Source organism: Poecilia reticulata, chromosome 20 (assembly GCF_904066995.2).
Source record: "Poecilia reticulata chromosome 20, P_reticulata-male-v2, whole genome shotgun sequence".
NCBI lineage: Eukaryota > Metazoa > Chordata > Actinopteri > Cyprinodontiformes > Poeciliidae > Poecilia > Poecilia reticulata.
Window position 1 is genome coordinate 18226951 of NC_088849.1, and position 20950 is coordinate 18247900.

General features: G+C 38.5%; 1 protein-coding gene across 5 annotated transcripts in view; it reads left to right on the plus strand.

Moving 5' to 3' along the window:
- Positions 1-20950, plus strand: part of malrd1 (MAM and LDL receptor class A domain containing 1) — a 45753-nt gene that overhangs the window by 12371 nt on the left and 12432 nt on the right. For 3 of the 5 annotated variants that reach the window (XM_081601646.1, XM_081601647.1, XM_081601648.1), the window contains exons 10-22: positions 238-686; positions 1659-2004; positions 2081-2237; positions 2687-2843; positions 2923-3033; positions 3248-3461; positions 3567-3814; positions 5771-6065; positions 10812-11057; positions 12596-12753; positions 16574-16754; positions 19040-19168; positions 19288-19446. In XM_081601646.1, coding sequence (XP_081457772.1) covers positions 238-686; positions 1659-2004; positions 2081-2237; positions 2687-2843; positions 2923-3033; positions 3248-3461; positions 3567-3814; positions 5771-6065; positions 10812-11057; positions 12596-12753; positions 16574-16754; positions 19040-19168; positions 19288-19446 — 2850 coding nt within the window. The remainder of the gene's footprint in view (positions 1-237; positions 687-1658; positions 2005-2080; positions 2238-2686; positions 2844-2922; positions 3034-3247; positions 3462-3566; positions 3815-5770; positions 6066-10811; positions 11058-12595; positions 12754-16573; positions 16755-19039; positions 19169-19287; positions 19447-20950) is intronic. The other 2 variants (XM_008396723.3, XM_008396724.3) reach the window with 1 other exon arrangement.

The following is a 20950-nucleotide window of genomic DNA, read 5'->3' on the forward strand; positions in this document are numbered from 1 at the left end:
GCTGAAATGATCTTTGTCTGAGTTTGATGATTTGAAACATTTCACAGCAATGGATTGCATTGGATTTTTTTGCCTTTTGATTACATTTTCAGCAATGTCTCAAAAGTTTGAATGTAGTATTGTAGGCAAACTATCTAAAATCAAATGCTTTCCTAAACTCATCAGTAAAGCATAGGGCATATTTACATTATTAAAGTTTGCAATTTCAGATCTTCTCGGTCTTACTGGTTTTCACAGCTCCAGACATTCAGTGCGACTTTGAAGATGGACTGTGCAACTGGAAGCAGGAAACGGGTGGAGGAGATGTGTTTAACTGGACCCGCATCCAGGGCCTGACTCCAACCCTAAACACAGGCCCCTGGAAGGACCACACGCTGGGGAACACCTCCGGTCATTACCTCTACATTGAGTCTTCCTTCCCCCAGGAGTTCAAGGACACAGCTGTGCTGCTGAGCCCCGTATTTGAACCCACCTACCACCCTGGCAAGGACCCAGCTTTGTCCCCCCACCACCGCTGTGCTTTTCGCTTCCATTACTGCATGTTTGGATCGCACGTGTTCAGCCTCGCGGTGTACATGAGGACAACCACGACAGGCCGTGGCGTGCTCCTCTGGGCAAAATATGGAAACCAAGGAAACCTGTGGCACAGGAAGACGATGTACCTGCACAATGCGCAGCCTTTCCAGGTAAGAGATCAATATTTAGGATTACGACTAACCAAATACACATACAAGAATGCATACTGAACATCTAATTTCGAAGTAGAGCTTTGAACAAACGGGTCGCAAAAGTCACGTAAGAATAAATAGGTCCTATGTGGAATTCAGGTCCAAGAATGTCTTAATCGACCATTATTCTACAAATCAGCATGAACTTAAAGGTGAGAGGTGAATCATATATTGTAAAATTACAGTTCACTACTGTAAGATGTCTAAAAGTACATTAGACAAAAAATAAATTTTAAGTTCTTGCTTAATAACTTCAATCACATCTGACTGCAAATCATTTGCAGTCACCTTGCAGGCACAGACAAACCTGAGTTTGGGGTAAACACAGATCCGTAGCAGCTCGCAGTGAATCTCTAGTTAAACAAAGAGTCCATATTTACAAATGCATTCCAGAGCACTGCGTGATGAAGATCCATTTAATTGCTTTAGTGCTCAGCATCGATCACAGAAGATGGATGTTCTGTTGTCATCACTCATGAGTGATTCCAACTTGACAGGCAGTTAAAGACTTTTCCTGGGCCGTGTCACTGGAACAGGAGCTCCATTTGTTAATTTAATTGAGTGCAGACAGGGAAACGTTTAAAATATTGACACAGATTAATTTAATTCTGGCAGAGAGGGATCTGCCTGAATGCAGTGAAAAGAAGAACAACATATAAGGACAAAAACAGAAGCTTAAACGTGAGCTCCTAGATTGGAAATATATTCCTGAGTATTCAAAGTCATTATGACGACATTAAAAAAAAGAAAGACAGAAACAATAGCTCATAATGGTGTAACCCGTAACAATGGTGTGATATTTTTGAAGAACTACAGGGATTTTAATAACAGCTGAGATGTGTTTTTATGATCTATCCATCATTAAAAAAAATCAGCAATAATAATTAAGATTATTGCCTATTATGTTTTAGTAATTTTTCCCGTTTTTAGATTTTAATTGAAGGCACAGTTGGAGACGATTTTGAAGGAGACATTGCGATCGATGACCTTTCCTTCCTGGACTGTCAGCTGTTTCCTGGTAAACCTTCAACACATCAGATAAACCCAGGGAATCAGCTCTTCACTGTTTTATTTACCCCCGACCCCTTGTCTTATGTTGCAGGAGAGCTACCTTCTCTGATCACCCCACCACTGACCACTCCGGCCCCGACGGTTATACCCAACAATTGCCCCGAAGGGCAGTTTGTGTGTGGAACACATGGCGAGTGTGTTTTACTCAGCCAAGTGTGCGACTTCAAGCAGGACTGCTCTGATGGATCAGATGAAACAAACTGCGGTAAATGGGGTTTTTACTACCTATTATTCCTCCCTGTCCTGCTTTTTTCCAAGTTGCATGCCTCTCTCTCTTTCAGTGAAGGAAAGATGCGATTTTGAAGGCGGCGTTTCTTGCGGCTGGACTGTCGTTAGTCCTTCTTTCAGCGTGAACCACGTGTTTCGCTGGGCAGCCGACCAGGGGAAAAGCATTCATGACGGAGAGCAGAACCACCGTCCAACTAACGACCACACTCTGTGAGAGCCAGAGATAAATATCCCTGTCCTTTAAAACACGTTAGTTGATTGAGAAAACAAATTTGTCAAACAAGAAGGCGTGTCACTGCTGTTGTAAGGATGTAGTGATGCTTTTCTTTTTAAATTATAAATGAACTATGATTAACAACAATTTTTGATTATTTTTTTTTTGGCTGAAAGACCCCAGGTAAAAATCAGTGCCTTTTTGCTGCAAGTCAACAGTTGCTTCCAACTGCCCCACTTTGCAGCCTGTGATTGATGTTACTAGGAATAATTGTAACAAATGATTAATTATACAAAAGGAGTGGTTGTTTTACAGTTTGTTGCAAAATAATTTAGAAATGTCCAAAGCAATTTTGGGGGAAAAAATGACAAGAGTTCTGGAAAATGTTAATTCAATTGATTTTCAATAACGTACTTATTGCTGTTCTATATTGTTCCTTCTGTAGTAACAGCCCTAAGGGTTGGTATATGTATGCAGACAGCTCAAACGGCGGCTATGGTCAGTTCTCTGACCTCCAAACACCAGGCATCTCCTCCACTGCTCCACAGTGTACCCTCATATTCTGGTACCACATGAGTGGATTCACCGTGGGAACCCTGCAAGTAAATACCCCAGTGAAACTTTGAGTTAAAATGCATGTCCCATCAGAACCATGTTAGAGATTTTTTATCTCTTCCACAGGTGCTGTTCAGACACAAAGACCTCACCCATGTGGTTTGGTCTCAGACCGGTAACCAAGGCAACGGATGGAAACGAGCTGAAGTGTTTTTGGGTTTATCAAATGACTTTCAGGTCTGCTGATGATTTTTGCACCCAAAATCTTGTAATGTGTGACACACTCAGATTCTAAGCAATGTCCTTTGCTTACTTATCATGTGCAATCAACTACAAACAATTCTGATTTATTTATAAATGCTCAGTTATCTTCTACATTGCAAACACATGCACATTCATCTTGAATGTTAAGTTATCAGTCCTTTTTTTACACTGGTGTTAAAAATGTCAGGTGGTGTTCAGGGCGAAACGAGGGATCAGCTACATGGGGGATGTAGTGATAGACGATGTCAGCTTCCAGGATTGCTCCCCCGTTCTTCCATCCGGCCAGCCGTGCACATCAGAGCAGTTTGCCTGCGCAAACAGCCACTGCATCCCTCAGGACAATTTGTGTGACTTCATCAACCACTGCGGGGATAATTCAGATGAGGACCCTTTCATCTGCAGTGAGACCTCATGTTTTTTTTTTTTTTTATCTGCAAGGAAAGATTAATTCCCAAATCAATTTGAAAACCTATGTTGATATCTCTTTTCCTCTTGTTGTCTTTCAGAGGGCTTTAGCGGACGCTGCGATTTTGAGTTTGACCTCTGCTCTTGGCGCCAGTGCCGACAAGACGACTTTGAATGGCTGATCAAAGCAGGCAGCACCTCAACTGTTGGAACGGGCCCGTCCAGTGACCACACCTTGAGAGATCCCACTGGACACTACCTTTACCTGGAGAGCTCATTCCCTCAGGCGGTGGGTGACGCTGCCCGTGTGATTGGACCCTTACTGAGCAGAAGGAGTTCACAGTGCAAGGTGAGTCCACATTTGCAGTACAGATTCTCAAGTTAATTTTGAAATCAGATAGTCATAACCTAACTATACAAACATGTTAAGAAAATTCACAATAAGTAGCTTAAAATCAATGCTAACATTGGCAGAAAACTCATTCACAGAGTAACATTTGTGCAACATGAGCTCTCTCCAAATTTAAGAGGGTGATCTTTTCTTTTTAAGAAAGTACTAGTAGAGTAGAGCAGTGCAAAACATATATTTAGCCAATTATAAATTGATTTATTACATGTCTACTTTGGACCAAAAGTGAAAAATAACAGGTAATATTATTGTTTATAATACTACTTAACAAGAATTGTGCAGTACGGGAATTTTTCAGAAAAGTGAAAATGTTTTTTTGTTTTTTTTTGTCAGGCGGTGAAAGTATTATAAAACAGACATTCAACATAAAAGTAAAAATCTGATTTATACTTTGTGGCAATTCATTATCAGAAAAAAAATTTCCTGTGCGTTGCCATGGCAGGCCCCAATTAACTAAATTGAGCCTTGTGGAACTACATGTATCACTTTGTCATGTTTAGACATGACAAGGTCGCGAAGAATTCAACCAGATAAAATTTAAATCACAACAGCAGTTCCTAATCTTGAGTCCATGTGTCAATACTTAGATCCAATAATATCAGTATACGTTTCCGCTAATAATCTATATAATAGCATTCAAAGCATCATTCAAAACATCAATTTTGAATGAGTCAAAAACATGTTCTCCCAAACTTTACTCAAAAATTATAAATCATAGATTTGATCTGTAGTTATAAAGCACCTACAGTCTCATATGAGATTTTTGGGGTTAAAATAGCATAAAAATTACAATAAAAAATGTGCTGATGCACTTATTCAAAACTCTGTGCTCGCATCTGTCAGCCTCCATCAGGACTGATTTCTTGATTGACTGCCCTGCTGGCTCTGAGTCGAGCGCACCTTATCATCATCCTGACCCATCAATCAATCATAAAGTCAGGGAGAAGGCTGGAATGAAAATGAAGGAAAGATGGAGCAGGGAAGTGGAGAGGAGAGAAAGAGGCTTCTTTTTCTATGAAGTAGACAGCAGAAGACCAGTTGCTCTTGAAAATGCCTCCTCCATTTTCAGAGGACGCCCATAAAGCATCAGTGTTTCTAATCTGAATCTGGGAGAATTATCATTATCTTTGTGTCGTTAAAGAAGTGAGCTAGAAAAAGAGGAACTAGACATTAAATTGGCTGAGTAAATATAAAAACAATCAATTACCTTCACTAACCCTGAAAGACTTCAATTAAATGAGTAATTACATAGTTAAAATATCTGCATTTTCAAGAAATTAGTCAGATTAGTTAGATTAAACCTCTACTTTGCAAAAAAATTAATTGATATCAAACATAAAGAATTGTAAAAAAAAAAAAAAAGCTGCCATGCAGTTATGAAATAGAAAAAAAAATCAAAAACGGAAGACACTAAAATTCAAAAGCATGCATTGTAAACACAGAAATAAATATAAAATATTTCTTAATAAAGTCGGAAATAAATGACAAGTACGTAACGGTTCTTTTTTTTAATTATTTATCATTTCTTTTATAATTATATTTATAAATAATAAATAATTTATAAAATATAAATAACACATAAGTTGAAATTTTGGATTGGCTCCTTTCTTTTTTTAAACAAAGAAAAATGTATGAAAAAAGAAAATGTATATGTTAACCATAAATACATACATATACAAATCCATGCCTGTTGCTGTCAGTGAAAGGAAAGTCACGGTTTATTTAAATTGTTTAACAAAAATAATTTATATGAGTGAGATACAGTAAAAAAATGCTTAGAAAGTCAAAATATTTGTGATGAAATAGACACAAATGGACAGCAACATAAAACCTGTTTAAATAAATATGATAAGAATGCATTCAGTTCTTGACAGATTTACTGTTTTTTCTGGGTAGATGCGTTTCTACTATCACATGTCTGGAGACGGAATCGGAACCCTCAGTGTTTTTGCGAAAACCGAGGAAAGTCTTCACCTCCTGCTGAACCTGACTGGAGATCAGGGCAACTACTGGCAAATGAAGGAACTCCAGCTGAGCTCCTCTGCAGACTTCCAGGTGGTGTTTGAAGGGAAGGTGGGGCGCAGCGAAAAGGGAGACATCTGTCTGGATGATATCACCTTCTCTCCAGGATGCCTCCTCTCCCCCACAGTGTTGGTAACGGACAGCACTCCTCCTCCTGCTCCTCCAACAGGTAGAGTTCACTTCAGAATACATTAAAATTAACATGCAGCCTTTTTCTTTTTGAAACTACATTTTAAAAAAGAAAATAAAAAAAGACAGAGGGGATTTAGATTGGGAAATCTTCTCTCATGATCAGTGAAATTAATGCTTTCGGTCTTCAGAGTTTCTCTCAGGTGTGACTCCCTGACATTTCTTTTGAATTGGATGAGCAGATTATCTTTCCCCCATCTTCGAGTTGTTGCCAGGGTGACGCTGTCTCATCTAGACAGCTGCTAGGAGTGTCAGCCTAAATCAGTCATTTCTGCATCACATGCTGTCCGGAGTACAGCAGCTCATTTAAAACGTGGCAACTTGCAGTGGATTCCAAAAGTATTCTTATGCATAAAACTTAGCGACTATTTATTATTTATTGAAACCACAAATATGAATACATTTTGGGCGATTTAATGTAAATGATCGACGCAGAGTAATGCATGATTGAAAATAAAATACATGGTTTAAATGTATCTCTTTATATAATATAAAAAAAAGTTGTAGAACAACCTCCAAGTATTTGGGTTTTGCACATTGAGAGACTGAATATTTTCACTATCTTGGAGGTCATCTGTTAACAGAAAACTTCAAGTCTTTCCAGAGGTGATCCTGTGTCTCAGTCTCAAGTTTTTTGAAGCTTCTAACAGACTTTTTTATTGGATCACACCCTATGTAGCTCAGACAATCAACTCTGGTTGTTCGAACTAAAAACAATTCTGCCACTACTAACGGTCATGGTAGGGACAGCATGTTTACCTCTGTAAAACACATGGAGACTAAAAAGGTTTAGTTGTTAGACAATGTCGTGCTACACACTGAATGATATGGCAGACATACTGTAATCAAACTTATACTTGTTAAAATAGTCAGAAATATTTTTTGAGGTTGTTGGCTGCCCTTAAAGCAATTACTTGATACATAGAAGAGTTACTGTGGGAAGACTCATTGAAACCCTAATGCTGCATGTGCTTTCAGATAAGTGTCAAGTAAAAACCTCTGCTGCAAAAGGGAGTTTTATTAAGCTCCATAAAATCCGGTGAGACATTGGCTGTGTGTGATGTCTCCAGGTAACAGCTGTGACCTTTGACCGCTTCTTAACAACAGAAAACTGCAGACCTTACAGGTGGCACCTTAGTTTTCATAGACTGAGTCAACAGTGTGTTATCCGTCCCCTAAAAACATAACAATAAAACATTTGCTATTGTTGCTCAGTCCTCTTCTGAACTACTTAGCTGTTTCCATGCCTTGACTTTGGTACTGTTCACATTTTCATTTAATAGCTGCACATTTAGTTTCCTCAAGGACAGATATTCAATCTAATCACACATTTTAAAAATTACTGCTAGCGCGATAAAGATGCCACAAGAGCCCAATTAAAACTTTTTTCTTTTTTTTTTTTCTGGTTTTAGGAACGGTCTCCATTCTCTGTAGATGTGAGCGATTTTAATCAGCTTTGCCAGGGAAATTTTGGCAGTCGGAGAATTATAACTGCTGGGAAATTCCCACAGTAACAATCTGGTTTATGCAGTCGTTATGAAACAATTTGTTAAGTTTTGTAGGGAAATATCATCCAAGTAGTGTAAATGAATCTTTTCACACTCTGTGTCTCAGTCCTATTTAAGTTCTCCAACATTACTCACATGTTTTATGGGGAACCCTTACAACAACAACAACAACAACAACAACAACAGCAGCAGATTTATTGCCTCTGTCAATTTAGTTACAGAGGGACTATTAAATGTGTTGCCCAGCTTTTGTTTTCAATATGAGCAAAGATAATTAGGAGGGTTTATAAATAGTAAAGATTGAAACTGTAATGCGGCCAGTGTTTTTTGGTCGTTTTCTTGTTTTTCAGGAGTGCTCTCATTTATACCCAGAACAGTATTGACAGCTTTATGTTAGTTTGGGTAATTACAAAAGTGTCAGACCCACAGTTTATTGCCTCACTCTGTAATCAGCTGGATGTCTTTAGCAATGGGGTTTTCTCTTTTGTCTGTCTTCAGAATGGCGACAGCATCACTGGCTACATAAAGAGTTAATGCAGCAGTAGGTAACTCTTACATATAAGTAAAATAATTATGTTTTTTGTTTTTTTTACATATTTATCAAAATTGTCACTATGTTGTGACAGTATAATATGAGGCAACAAATCTGTGCTCCTCCAACTTCTCCCTGTGGCCCTACTGCCATCTGCAGAAATGTTTCACTCCCAGTCAAAAACAGCCAATCAGAGCCAGAAGGAAGATATGAAGTTATGCTAAGATGAAAGATAAATCTATTTTGATCACTTTTTCACACATTTTGGTAATAAAATTGGAGGACATATAGTAGGTAAGGAAAAGAAATACGAAGAGAGTAATAAAGAGAACATCACTTAAAGACTGAACTGGAGCTAAAATCCATGGTCCTCTCAGTAATTGAGAGCTGTGGCTGAATGCAGCTCTTTCTGTCTGTGTGTTGGCAGGATGTACAGTAATACTGATGAGACAAGAGGCAGCAGGAACTGTAATTACAGACTATCACTCCTCAGGGGCTTTTTCTGCCACAGCTTCAATTTATATACCATCACATGATTCAGAGAAAATCGAGAACATTTGAATCAAACAATATAGCACACCTAATGTTTTATAATATAGCACACCTAATGTTTTATTAGGCCGTTACCAGCTTGTTAAAACAGACTTTAATGAAACTGCTGGAAGCATTTTATTTGCTGATAATTGGAAGAAGACCATTAGAAGAAGACCATCAGGAGAAGGTGATGTGGTGTGTGCCAATAAAACTGTCTCTCCTACTGTCTTTTTTTTCTCTGGCATACCCTAAAAGAAAGTATTCATTGTAATATGAGTATTTTGTTATTCTAATAGTGCTTTATAAAAGTATGTGTACTTAATTTAAACTTAGATAAAATAATTGTGGTGAAAATGTGATCTCAGTGGCTTACTACTCTGACACCCCTGAACATAACCTAGAAAAACCAATTGCTTTTAAAAATAATCTCAATGGCAATGAAAAGACCTATGGAGGCTGTATAAAATTTTCACCCTGATTACTCCACGCCAGTGGTGAAACATGGTGGTGGCAGCATCATCCTGTGGAATATGCATTTAATTCACGACAGGATAATTGGTCAAACAAATTAAACCAAATATTGGGTAATCTTTGAAAAAAACAAAAGAGTTTGAGACAGTTTGTCTTCCAGCAGGACATTGATTCCAGAGTTTTGATGGAGAATCTGTGGCAACATTTGAATATTGATGTTCATAAACACTCCAATCTGACTGACTGAAGATAGTTTTGAAAAACGAATTGACTAACGTCGCAGTCTTTTCATGTGCAAAGTATGTAGAGACCTACAAGCTGCATAGTTCATATAGTTCAGATAAAGATGATTAAAAATCCTTTGGGTAATCAGTTTATTTTATATGATTCGGTTGCGTTTTTTGTGCAAAATGTAGAGCTCAATTAAAATCCATCCACTAGGGGAGAGATTGTCACCCAGGGTGTCTGATCCAACCATGACCCTTAAGTTATTTATCTAGAAATATGATTCCAATACCAATTTTTATTTTTATTTTTTTTTTGCATGAGTTACATTAAAAGAGCATCAAATATAGGGTAGTGGTGACTGATATAGAAGATGTCTGAGTCAACTCCTTGTAAAAATATGATTTCTCTCTAATTGAATTCCCCTCACAGGTTCTGTAGGCAGGGGACAGTCAGGAGTCAGGAGCTGTCTCTTCCTGGCTTCCTGTGTTTCTTTTGTTGGGTCACATTGCTTCTGGTTCTGTGCACCTCAAGAGGAACAAAGGATTAGGAAGGACTTATACCCCTTTTTTCTCCTTTAATTACAGAGACCACCCTTCTTCCTTTCTAACACTTCCCCCACCCTAAGGCTAAGCGCTGACCCTGCTGGAATGTTTGGCTCCAAAAGAAGCAGATCCCCCACCACCGTCCCCTTCCAAGTATCGCCATCAATGATACAGTGATTTGAGCTCAGAGCCCCATGCTCCTGTGTCCTTCCTAAGCTTCTTAAGGAAACTACAGCTCTGTGTGCAGAGGGGTGCCCTTAAGGGTTTACTGCACTGCTGGGATGCTGTTTAATCTTGTGAAACGCACAAAGTTGCTTCTTTAGAATCCAGATTTCTCTGTTTCTTTTCCAAAACCTTAGATGTGAAATTTGACAGTTTTACAATGAACATTTTAACTACAGTCACCGAAATTGCTGTCTGTTGCAAGGCTGCCTGCAAAAATGACAAATAGAAAAAAGGGGAACAGCGTCTATTATTTTTGTGTTAAATTATCTTATGACCTTTGAAGTCAGGGGTGAAATTAAATCCCATGAAATATATTCAGTTCTGTTGTTCTCAAGGTTGTTGATGTGAAACTCATTATTCTACTGAATATAAACTTCGGCTGGGTGAGTCTCATTACCAGACTGCTATGTGGATTTTGCTACATTTTTCACCTGAAAGCAAACTTTATTAATAGTATCTCTCATCATGCATGGCTGCATCTTGGATATCGCTAGTATTTTCTGATATTTTGACCTGGTAGTAACTTAAATATCTTGCATGCAGGCAGAAATAGACTACCTTGCTCCTCACATCTAATACCGACACAGAATGTCTTTAGTCAGACCAGAGACTGACCTTCACAGAAAGCTAATTTTGGTTGCAAACATATCAACTCGTGAAATATGTTGAATTGTCTTCTTTTCCAGGGTTCTGTCCTCCAGGGGCTTCCGTTTGTGGAAAAGGCAGCTGTTACACTCCAGAGCAGATGTGTGACTTCACCAACGATTGCAGCGACGGTACGGACGAGGAGGACTGTGGCACCTCCTGCTCGTTTGAGAACGGCCGCTGTGGCTGGAAGAGTTCACTGGCTGATAACTTCGACTGGGCTCTCGATACCGGATCTGTTCAAAGCATACGGCCGCCGTATGACCACACGCTGATGGATGACAGCGGTATGTGGTTCCATTTGTTAGAGCTAGAATATTGTTTCAAAAATAAATCTGATGTCTTCTGGTGATGTATCTTTACAGTTTGATTCAAATCACGAAGTCAGTCAATGAGCTTTTTCACAGTATGTGAATTTTCTGGAAATGGAAACTCGGATTATTGATTCAGAGCTGAAATCTCGTTGAAAAGGTGCGTTGTAATAACCCAAATGAATAGTAAAGCTTGCTATCTGCTGGGTCTTTGTAGCTCAAAAGTAGCACACAGCAGATGCTTGTAATTTATCCAAATTAGTCTGTCTAATCTCAAAACGTAATTTTTTAAAATGATTTTACCCACAAACAAACTTACGTTACAAACATAAATTGGTGTGCGTTTAGCCTAGGTTAGTTACTTTTAACCACAAATACTAATTGTAGTTAAAAGCAACTAAAGAAATACAGGTCACAATCAGACTAGTTCAACAGTATTTGGCATTAGCTGAAAAAAGTATATTTTATAATGTAAATGTAATATTGCATCAGATAACAGGTTATGTGTTTAAGCCAACCAAGAAATGATTTGATTTAATCTTACCACTCCTTCCTGATTACTTTTCTCGTTGTGCTTTAAAGCTAAAAAGGAAAAAGAAAGATGCACCTACTACCTAGAGCACCATCAAAATCAAAGTCTTGTTATGGTTATTTAACAAACATGGTAGAGTGATGCTCAGCACTAATGTGAGTTTTTCAGACCTGCTAGATTTTGCACGCTCTCCCAGCAGAGCCTGCATTTGCTTTCTGTTTTCTGGAAAACTAATCAGTTGATTCAAACTGGAGCGACTCTCAGTTTGCAATTTGTAAACCTCAATTGAGGTTCCTCCCATCTGTGATTTTATAACACCTGCTTTTTTTTAAATTATCCTTTATCCCCGAAGAGGAGAATCCCAGAAAAGTATGATAGTCGTTACAGCAGCATCTGCTAATTCCTGCCTCTTTAGAAAAGAAAAGTGGTTGTGTTTTGGAGAAGAAAAATTCAGACTTGAAGCTACTGACAGCCAGGTAATTTGTGAAATCATTGTTAGCGTGGTCCCGGGTATAATTGTAAATGACTGCAAGTGAAAGATTAGCACAGTCAAATAAAAGAAAGTGACGATCACTTTTACTCTTGCAAAGCAATAAAGCAGAAAAATGCTCTGTAAATCATTCAAGGCACAGGTAAAAGTGTGTAATTTGAAGCAGTGCACAGATGTTTTTTTCAGACAGAAAGATGTTGCTCCCAGATGCTTTCTTTTCATTTGAATTCAGCTGCGTTAAAACGTTCCTTCTTTCTCTATGGATTTCCCTTAACAAAATAACCTTGAGCTACCCTTTTACAAAAGCCAGTGGCACATTAAAAGATGTGGTCATGATTACGCAGTGACCTTTAGCCCTCAATCCTCCCCCCCTCCCGACCCCTTCAGTCTCCTTGACCTTGCCACAATTTTTGCAGTGGCTGTAATAGATTCTAAAAATCTCATCTTGTTACTTTTCTCCTTCATCTTGTCTTATCTTCTCTTACCTTCCAGGCCATTTTGTCTACCTGGAGGCCACTCCGGTGGGACTGAAAGGCGACAAAGCTCATATAAGGAGTTCTGTTTGGAAAGAGTCAAGCGCTGTCTGCAAGCTGTCCTTCTGGTACTACCTTTCCCATAAGGCCACAGGGACCATCCGGCTGCTGATCAAGGTGGAGCGAGTTTTGGTTCAGACAAGAAAGGAAGAATTTAATTGATTTCAGTCATGATCACCATGGTTACACTCAGCCAGTGAAGCCTATCTTTAATCATTTAAATATTCATCCCATGTTCAAAGTAAATTGGTAAAGTGCTGGGAGGATGGTGGATCGTCTTTTCACCAGTGTGTGATCAGTGGATGTTGAAGATCCTCTCCGATGCCCAAAACAAACCCAAAAAAAAATCATAAAAGAAAGACGCGTTTTTTTTTTTTTTACATATTTGTCAACTTTGGCTAATGAAATGCATAAAAATAAAAGTCTGAGGTTGACTGAAAACCAGAAGTTTAAAAAAAAAAGGTTCATATCTTTTAAAATCTATATCTATTTTATTCAGTCATTATATTTATTTATACATTTTTTCTTTTAAAATGCAGCTGTTTTAAGCCCTTTGTGCGATTGATTCTTCCTTAAAGCATAATGTGGTAGGATATTAGAAATTTAAATGACGGGATTTAATAGTTATTGCACCAGGTTTTGTGGCTCTCATTATTGATTATGTGACTGCATGAGAAGCAGGAGATGATGAATGTCTGTGGACCATTTTACATCTGTTCCTCTCTTGCATACGGAGGGAAAAAGGTAGATTTAGCCTTTTGCTGGGGATATTAAAAGAAGCCAGTAAATCATGTGGGTGAAGGTGTAAAGTTTAGAAATCGGCATTAATTAGTCAAGCTGTTGTGCGTGTGTAGGAGGGGGGGATCGGATTTTCAGTGTAACTTTAAGCTCTTATGTGACATTAGGTGAATGTGTGACCTTGCAGGTTCAAAGCCATTAACACTTACATAATATTGCATTGTGCTTTCATGTATAACATTACTGCACATTTATAGCCTTCATAATTCACTGGCTTGTAACTGCAGCATGAATACAAACTTACACACGCCCACGTTTTACAGCAATAAAGCCTACATGCAAGCATTGCAGGTGGGTCCCCTGTGAAATTTGCTAAGAGCCCAGTTTGTTACACCAGATCCCTGGTTTGCTCTTAATAGTCATTCGTCATCAAGTACCAGGGCCGATGTCACAGAGTGAAATGGAAATATCGGCTGGAAATAAAGAAAAAGGGAGGGAGACTCCTCTGCAGATAAAAGACTATTGTTTCTTGTAAGTTACGATCACTGGGAAAATACGTTATTTAATGGTGCCATAATTCAGATTCTGCCTTTCAGCAGAAAGGCACTGTCTTTTGTATTTTCTCTTGCACAAAAGACATGAGACACAAGCAATTAAATTCATACTTTTGGCATTCACTCAGGGATAAATGAATAACGCTAAAAGCAAAGCATGCAAACAGAGTAGCCTGATGTTGATGCAATATGCTGAAGACCATGGGATCGGACAGTGTTGTGCCAACTCACCCTTAACAAGAACTGGTGTGAAAATTAGTTTAGAATAGTTTAAGCACATCAGCTAACTAAATCTCCAATTAAGAAAAATGAAAATAATACCTCTGCTGTTTTTTGGAACTTACCTACATGATGGCCAGAAAAAAAGGAGATCAGCTTTTTGCTTCTTTACAGTATCTTGTGGTGACAAAAAACATTAATTAGTGTGAATAGTTAACTAGGCACTGTATCAACTTACAATCTCCTATGTTGTCCTTCATCTGAAAATCTCATTTTAATCTTCAAAGAATTTACAATTCAGTGAAATATTGTGCAGCAATGGTATATTTCTTTTGCAGATTTACATTGTTTTAGACGGTTTTTGTGGGCTGACATTACAGAGAGCCGTTAGTCAACGCCAAGAGAGTATACTCTCTCCCATACATGTAATATATGTTACATGACAACTCTGATCAATTAAACATGTTCTGACCTGAAACAAAACCCTACAATTACCTTAAGAGGAAAAAAAGCAAGGTAGCGTCTCCTCCTTGTTTTGATATTGTTTCATTTGGTCAAGAAGAAAAATATTCATTCAGAAAAAACAGCTCCCAGCAGTTCAGTAAAATGAAAGAGGCCATGAATATAAATTGGATTTTAGCTCAATGGTTACCGCATTTAAATTTCAATGACATAAGCATTTCTATAAAATTACAACTTTGTGTCTTTGTTCTGTTTCTGGTTCACCCATCAGAATGAGTTTCACATATTGCGACATATTTGCGCTCTAAACCAAATTTGTGATTGCAGTGCCCTAACTGAAAGCTCAGGAGGCGAAGACTCAAAGCAATCAAATGAATGCCTCGACCGATATGCCAAACAGGCTTTAAGTGAGAGCTATCATGGTATATTCGTCCGTTGCTCTAGGGCTATTTTTATAGATTGAGTCGTTACTCCCTGACATAAATCTCAATAAGTCCTGCTGTAACTCTACCTATTAATCTGTGCTCTACTCTCGCCGTAACAAGATTATTTCAAGTCAGGGCTTCAGAGCAGAGGGGACAAGCCTCACCCAAGGGTGCATTTTAATATGCTTTCAAGCTGCAGAGTAGAGTGTGACTTTGCTTGTCCTCTGTGTGTGTGTGTTCCCCCCCCCCCCAGCATATTAGACCAGAACTCGTCTCACTGCAGTCGAGCCTCTGGTCACTTCTTGCAACTTCAGATTCAGCAAGTGTAAAATCATGTTTTATTTTTTATTTTTTTATATTAGAGCGTTTCTGTCTGCAGTAGTTAAACATTTTTCACTGCTGAAACTGATTCTCTACTCTGAAGCATGCTTAAAAAAATGTTTCTGTAGTTATCAGTGATATCAGAAAAAAAACACAGTACAGAGAATTATACTCTGCCCCATCAATATTACTGATGGTGTTCTTTTTTTATTTAGATTGTGATTTTAATTTTATTTTAGCTCTGTTAACTATCATTGACTTTTAACAGATTTTATTATCCAATACTTATTGATTGAGTGGAATGGGATGTCTGGTTTTGCCATTCAGAGGGAACCTAAAGTTCCTACCTTATATGCAGTCATTTCCCAAGTAGAAAAAAATGAAGCCTAGTTGCACAACTAAAGCATTATATAAATAATAATATATTTTTTAATTATTTTCTGGGCACTTCCTGGAAATTGGTAAGTAATGGCAAACAATAAGAGGATCAGCATCAAGTGTCTTTTGGCCTATAAACAGACTGATTACACCAATCAGTTTTATTTTTATGTGCATTAAGAAGCCAATAAAAATGACTATTTGCCAATTAATTAAGTTCTATAACTCAGAATGTTGTTATATACAAATTTAATATAGCATAAAAGCCTTTTATTGCCTCTTTATTGCCGTAGTAAGTCCAGAGGTCAGAACAGTGTATTTGTAATAAAACACGTGTTTGTAAGTGTCACTGATGCTGTTTATGCTTATAGTTAACTGCATCCACATAACCTGTTTCAAAATCACTTTAGCTATGATTTAGTGCCTGAGCTGTAGCATCATGGGAAAAAACTGAGTGGACTTTCAGAAAAATACATTCTAATTTGTACTTAATATGTTTCATATGTGGTATGAAGCAAATTCGTCGACATAACTCGGAGCATTTTTTTTAGTCTGAAAAGTTGCTCTCAGGCGTTGAACTTATTACAATCATGTTATGTTAATGAGACTTTAATAACTCCTCTTAGATGAAGTCCACTGTTTCCCAGCAGCCTTCAGTCCAGAACGTACTTTTAGCTCATTTTTCCTCAGTAATATCCCCTGTGGACTTGTGACTCTGCGTTTTGAAGGATGAAGTTCTGTCAGTAATCACTGCAGCAGCTTTGAAACCTCTTGTTAAAAACCAGAGGAGAATGTGAAACGCTGCCACATGGTGTATCCTTTGTCATTTCTCCTCTGCAGACGGAGGACAGCTTAATTGAGATGTGGAATAAAACGGGACATCAGGGAAACCAGTGGATCCAAGCGGTGGTGCCCCTGAGGAACCTCAGGAACTTTGAAGTGATTTTCGAGGGGATTCGCTCCCGAGACTTGAGCGGAGGAGCTGCCCTGGATGACCTGGAGTACATCGACTGTGCTCCGAGTAAGTGATGAGCGTTATCTCAGACAACCCTGCTGAGATCTTCTGGGATGATGACCTTTTCTGTCCAGTTGTTAAAAAACAATGGTGTTTTGTAAGCTTTCTGGCAGTGAGCGTAGCATATTGAAAATATTTAAACTTTTGGCACTTGACCAGGAAAATGGACAAGAGATTTCTTTGGGGGCCACCTGGCAAAGTGATCAGGATGACTAGTTTTCAGCACCTCAAGAAATGGGGGCTTTTAGCATAACTAGAAGTTATGCTAAAAGCATAACTTCTAGTTGATTTTAACACAAAGGGGAAGTACTTCACTTTTGAATGTGTCTGATTCATTGTTATTTCTAACACACAGTGACAAGTCTGAAATATAAACTGCATCATAATTTGTGGCTTTTAATCATTTATCTGAGCGCAATGAATTTTAAGAACAACATCTGCGTGAACAAGTTTAGACTAACGGTTGATTTCATCTAATTCACACAGGGTGGAAATTAGACATATAAACTCAAATACAGTGGAAACCCATATTAAATCAGACAAACTTTGCCCGTTAAAGGCTGGAGATTACAGTGGGTGTTACGTGATACCGTTTCTGTGTAATTGTTTGTTTTTATCCACTTGGAAATTGCACATAAGAACTAACCAGGCTGGTGGAGGTCCGCAGTTCTCTTCTTATCTTGGCTCTCCACACTTACCAAAATTGCTATAAGTCATAGTAATCTGAGTGTATATCAAATTTGAAGCACGTAATTTTAAGAAGTTTTCTCTTTCATTATCTGGAATTTAGCCAACATCCACAACCTAAAACATTAAGTCGACTTTAATGTCAGACAGTAAGAAAGAAATGGTTGTCTTTTTGTTTAAAGCTTTTAAGTGTGAGGTTTCAATTGTTTACGCATCCACCAACAGTTTCAGAAAGTGGTTCTACATCATCTTTTATTTCAAGGTGAAGCCCCTTTAATTTCCCGTCAGTAAACACGTTTTGCCTGTAGCTGGCAGTTTCACTCACATTGGATTGAGAAAATGAACAATTGGACCGGCCATGTTGGCAAATATTTGTGGAACGGCAGATTTCAAGCTCATCATTTCAAACAAACACACATGTCTGAAAGAAGATCCAAACTGCCCTCATAAGATTTAATTCAATTTTTGAGAATGTTAAGAAAAAACCCAAGAACCACAGCACTTTAACATCTGCCATTATAAACTGCAATATTATCCACAGTGAACTGAGTTTTCTATCAGTAAGGAATGAGAACATACCGACCTGCCCGAAAAAGTAGGGCAAATGACATAGAAACTTTAAAATAAAAATTAAAAAATTAAAAATGAGTTATATTATTTCCTCGCCCTTTTTAATTTAAAAGTATCTTTCCTAATCTTTGTAAGTGAACATATTTAACGACTGCACCAGCTGACAGCTTTTGGAATGAAGTGCATTCTGGAAAACCGGAGAGCTGGTGAGTGTTGAAGGGAAGCATTTTTCAGCGCTGACGTTTGCTGTCAGGCTACGGTCGATGATTGTGTCCGAGACAGATGCTCTACATTAAACTGGACCTGACGTGAGGCTGGTCAACGTCCTGCTCTATCAAGGCCGTTTCTGTCTGAAGCACAGGCATAAACACACTTATGGGGGGGAGGAGGAATAAATACTGACCTCTGGTTCAGTTGAGACATACATCAAAACACACAGAGGGGAGCGTATGCAAAGACTGACAAGCAGACAATCTGTCTGTCCAAAAGCAAATTACTCAAACACACAAGTCTCCATCAACTTCAAATGGAAGCCGAAATGGTTTTTCAGTTTACTCTGTGATGGGTTTATTCCTGCTGACCTCCAGGAAGTTTAACTCCCCAATCATGGTTTTCATTAAATGCTCTATTTTTGAAGTTTAACAGCTCACAAACATTCAGACTGAGGAGTATAGTGCAGATTTGCCTTTCTTTCCTTCACCCAGTGTCCGCATGCAGTTTTTAAAAGTACAAAATGTGATTCCAGTGTTTTGCGAGTCTGGATACGAGTGAAAAAACAAGAAAAAAATACTCCATCTTTCTGTCTTTCCTTCCTTCCTTCCTTCCTTCCTTCCTTCCTTCCTTCCTTCCTTCCTTCCTTCCTTCCTTCCTTCCTTCCTTCCTTCCTTCCTTCCTTCCTTCCTTCCTTCCTTCCTTCCTTCCTTCCTTCCTTCCTTCCTTCCTTCCTTCCTTCCTTCCTTCCTTCCTTCCCTCCCTCCCATTCGCCTGCTTCCCTTCCTCCCTCCCTCCCTCCCTCCCTCCCATTTGTGTTTCAGGCGCTGTGGAGCCAGGTAGTTGTCCTGCAGTCACAGACTTTGTGTGTGAGAGCGGCCATTGCATAGAGTCCCACCTGGTGTGTGACAACAAGGCCGACTGTGCCGATGAATCAGATGAGAAGGACTGTGGTAAGTGAAAAGAGGAAATTATTTTTATTTGGTGGTGAGAATGAGTCCATCAGAGCAAAGACAAATAGCTGCTTTCATTACTTGTTTCTTACTTTTCTGTTATCTTTCTTTACTTCTAGACTACATATTTGGCTCACCGGGTGCTTGTGACTTCAACATGGAGGACGACAGGTGGGAGCAGATCTGTCAGCTCTCTCAGGACCCTGACGATGACTTTGACTGGAGGATCGGCCACAAGACAGAGACAGGAGTTGGACCTCAGTCTGACCACAGTCCAGGTCTGCATATGTACAGAAAAGCATGCTTTATTAGCCATGTTTTCTTAAAAAAAAAAAAAGGATCAAAACCATATAGCAGTAGTTTAGTAGAGTGGAATAGTGAAAGCTCAGAATAATCTTGATAGGTTGTTGTAGAAATTATCTGCTTGATTGGAGTTTTGCTTTGTACGTTTCAGGGATACTAGAGCCGTCCAAAAAGACTGAGAATGACTTTCAAGACTCTGCCATGTTTGTTGTCTTACCATTATTTAATAACATTTTAAACTGAACTCATAGGTCAAAGCCTCATTTTCCTTCAAACCATTGTTAATACAGAACATATCTGTAGAGTTGTAAATACTATATTGTACAAATGAAAGATGGGATGTGGTAATAGATTTGTTTTATTACTCTACCTGAATGTAATAAAACCTCACTCAGATTTCCACCAAAATCTGCTCTCTTAATTTTCCAACCAATCTACTCAGAAGTTGTCCCAGTACCAGACCAGGCATTATTGTTTGGTGCTTTGCACCGAAATATTATTAATTCTGTCAAAACGACAAAAACAACAACATCTGTTTTCCCCGACACCCTCGATGTTTGCGGCTTTCTGGCAGCGCTCTGCAGTGTCTTTGTACTTGCAACTTGGCAGCTGGGAAACAACAACTTCAGAGGAGCCTGTGAAGGCAGGGTTAACAGAAACATCCAGATGAAAACCAGTCAGAGTTAAACAGAGCTTAAAAGAAGCTGGCCTTGTTTATGCTTTCTATGTATTTTTGTTCTAATAAAAAGGTTACAGTTAGTTTGGTCTACATAAGAAAATGTAACTGTACTCAGGTGGAATTTTTTTTTTCCACCTGAATTTCAGTATTTTCTAGTTTGTTCCTTGTTTGTCTTCTGCAGAGATGATGATAAAATGAGCAGCACAAACAAATGATTTACATAAAAAAGGAAGGAGCACGTTTTCTTTTCTTGTCATGATAAATTGCGTGGTATGCTATATTACATATTAGGAAGAAAACTTACCATGGTTGCATTTGGTACTAAGAGTCTAAGACTAAGAGTCTTCATCAGCAGACAATTAATCATCATACTATCCCAATTGAACATTAGCAGTAGCAGCCTTGGCATCCCTCAATAGCTGGCAGGAGAGGGATAATTAATGCAAGAGCTTTTTAAAGCAAACAAGAACCATACTAAAACAGAAATAGTCTAATTAAATGATTGCCACATGGAAAATGTCAATAATGACTCAGAAATAATGCTACAACTTCGAAGCTCATGAGGAAGAGAAATCGTGCCACTTTTCTAACTTCCTACTGAGACTAGCTATACCGTAGCACTGATGTAGGCTTTACATGTAAACATGTAAATTGGTTTCTGATCTTTTGTTTATTTCTGTCTTCATCCTTCAATGCTTTTGAATTGTTCTTTGCTGCTGTTTGTGTAAGAAGCTGCTGTGAAGTTGCTTAGTGCTAACGCTAACTTGTACTCGGCAAACAGAGATTCATTATCTGCCACA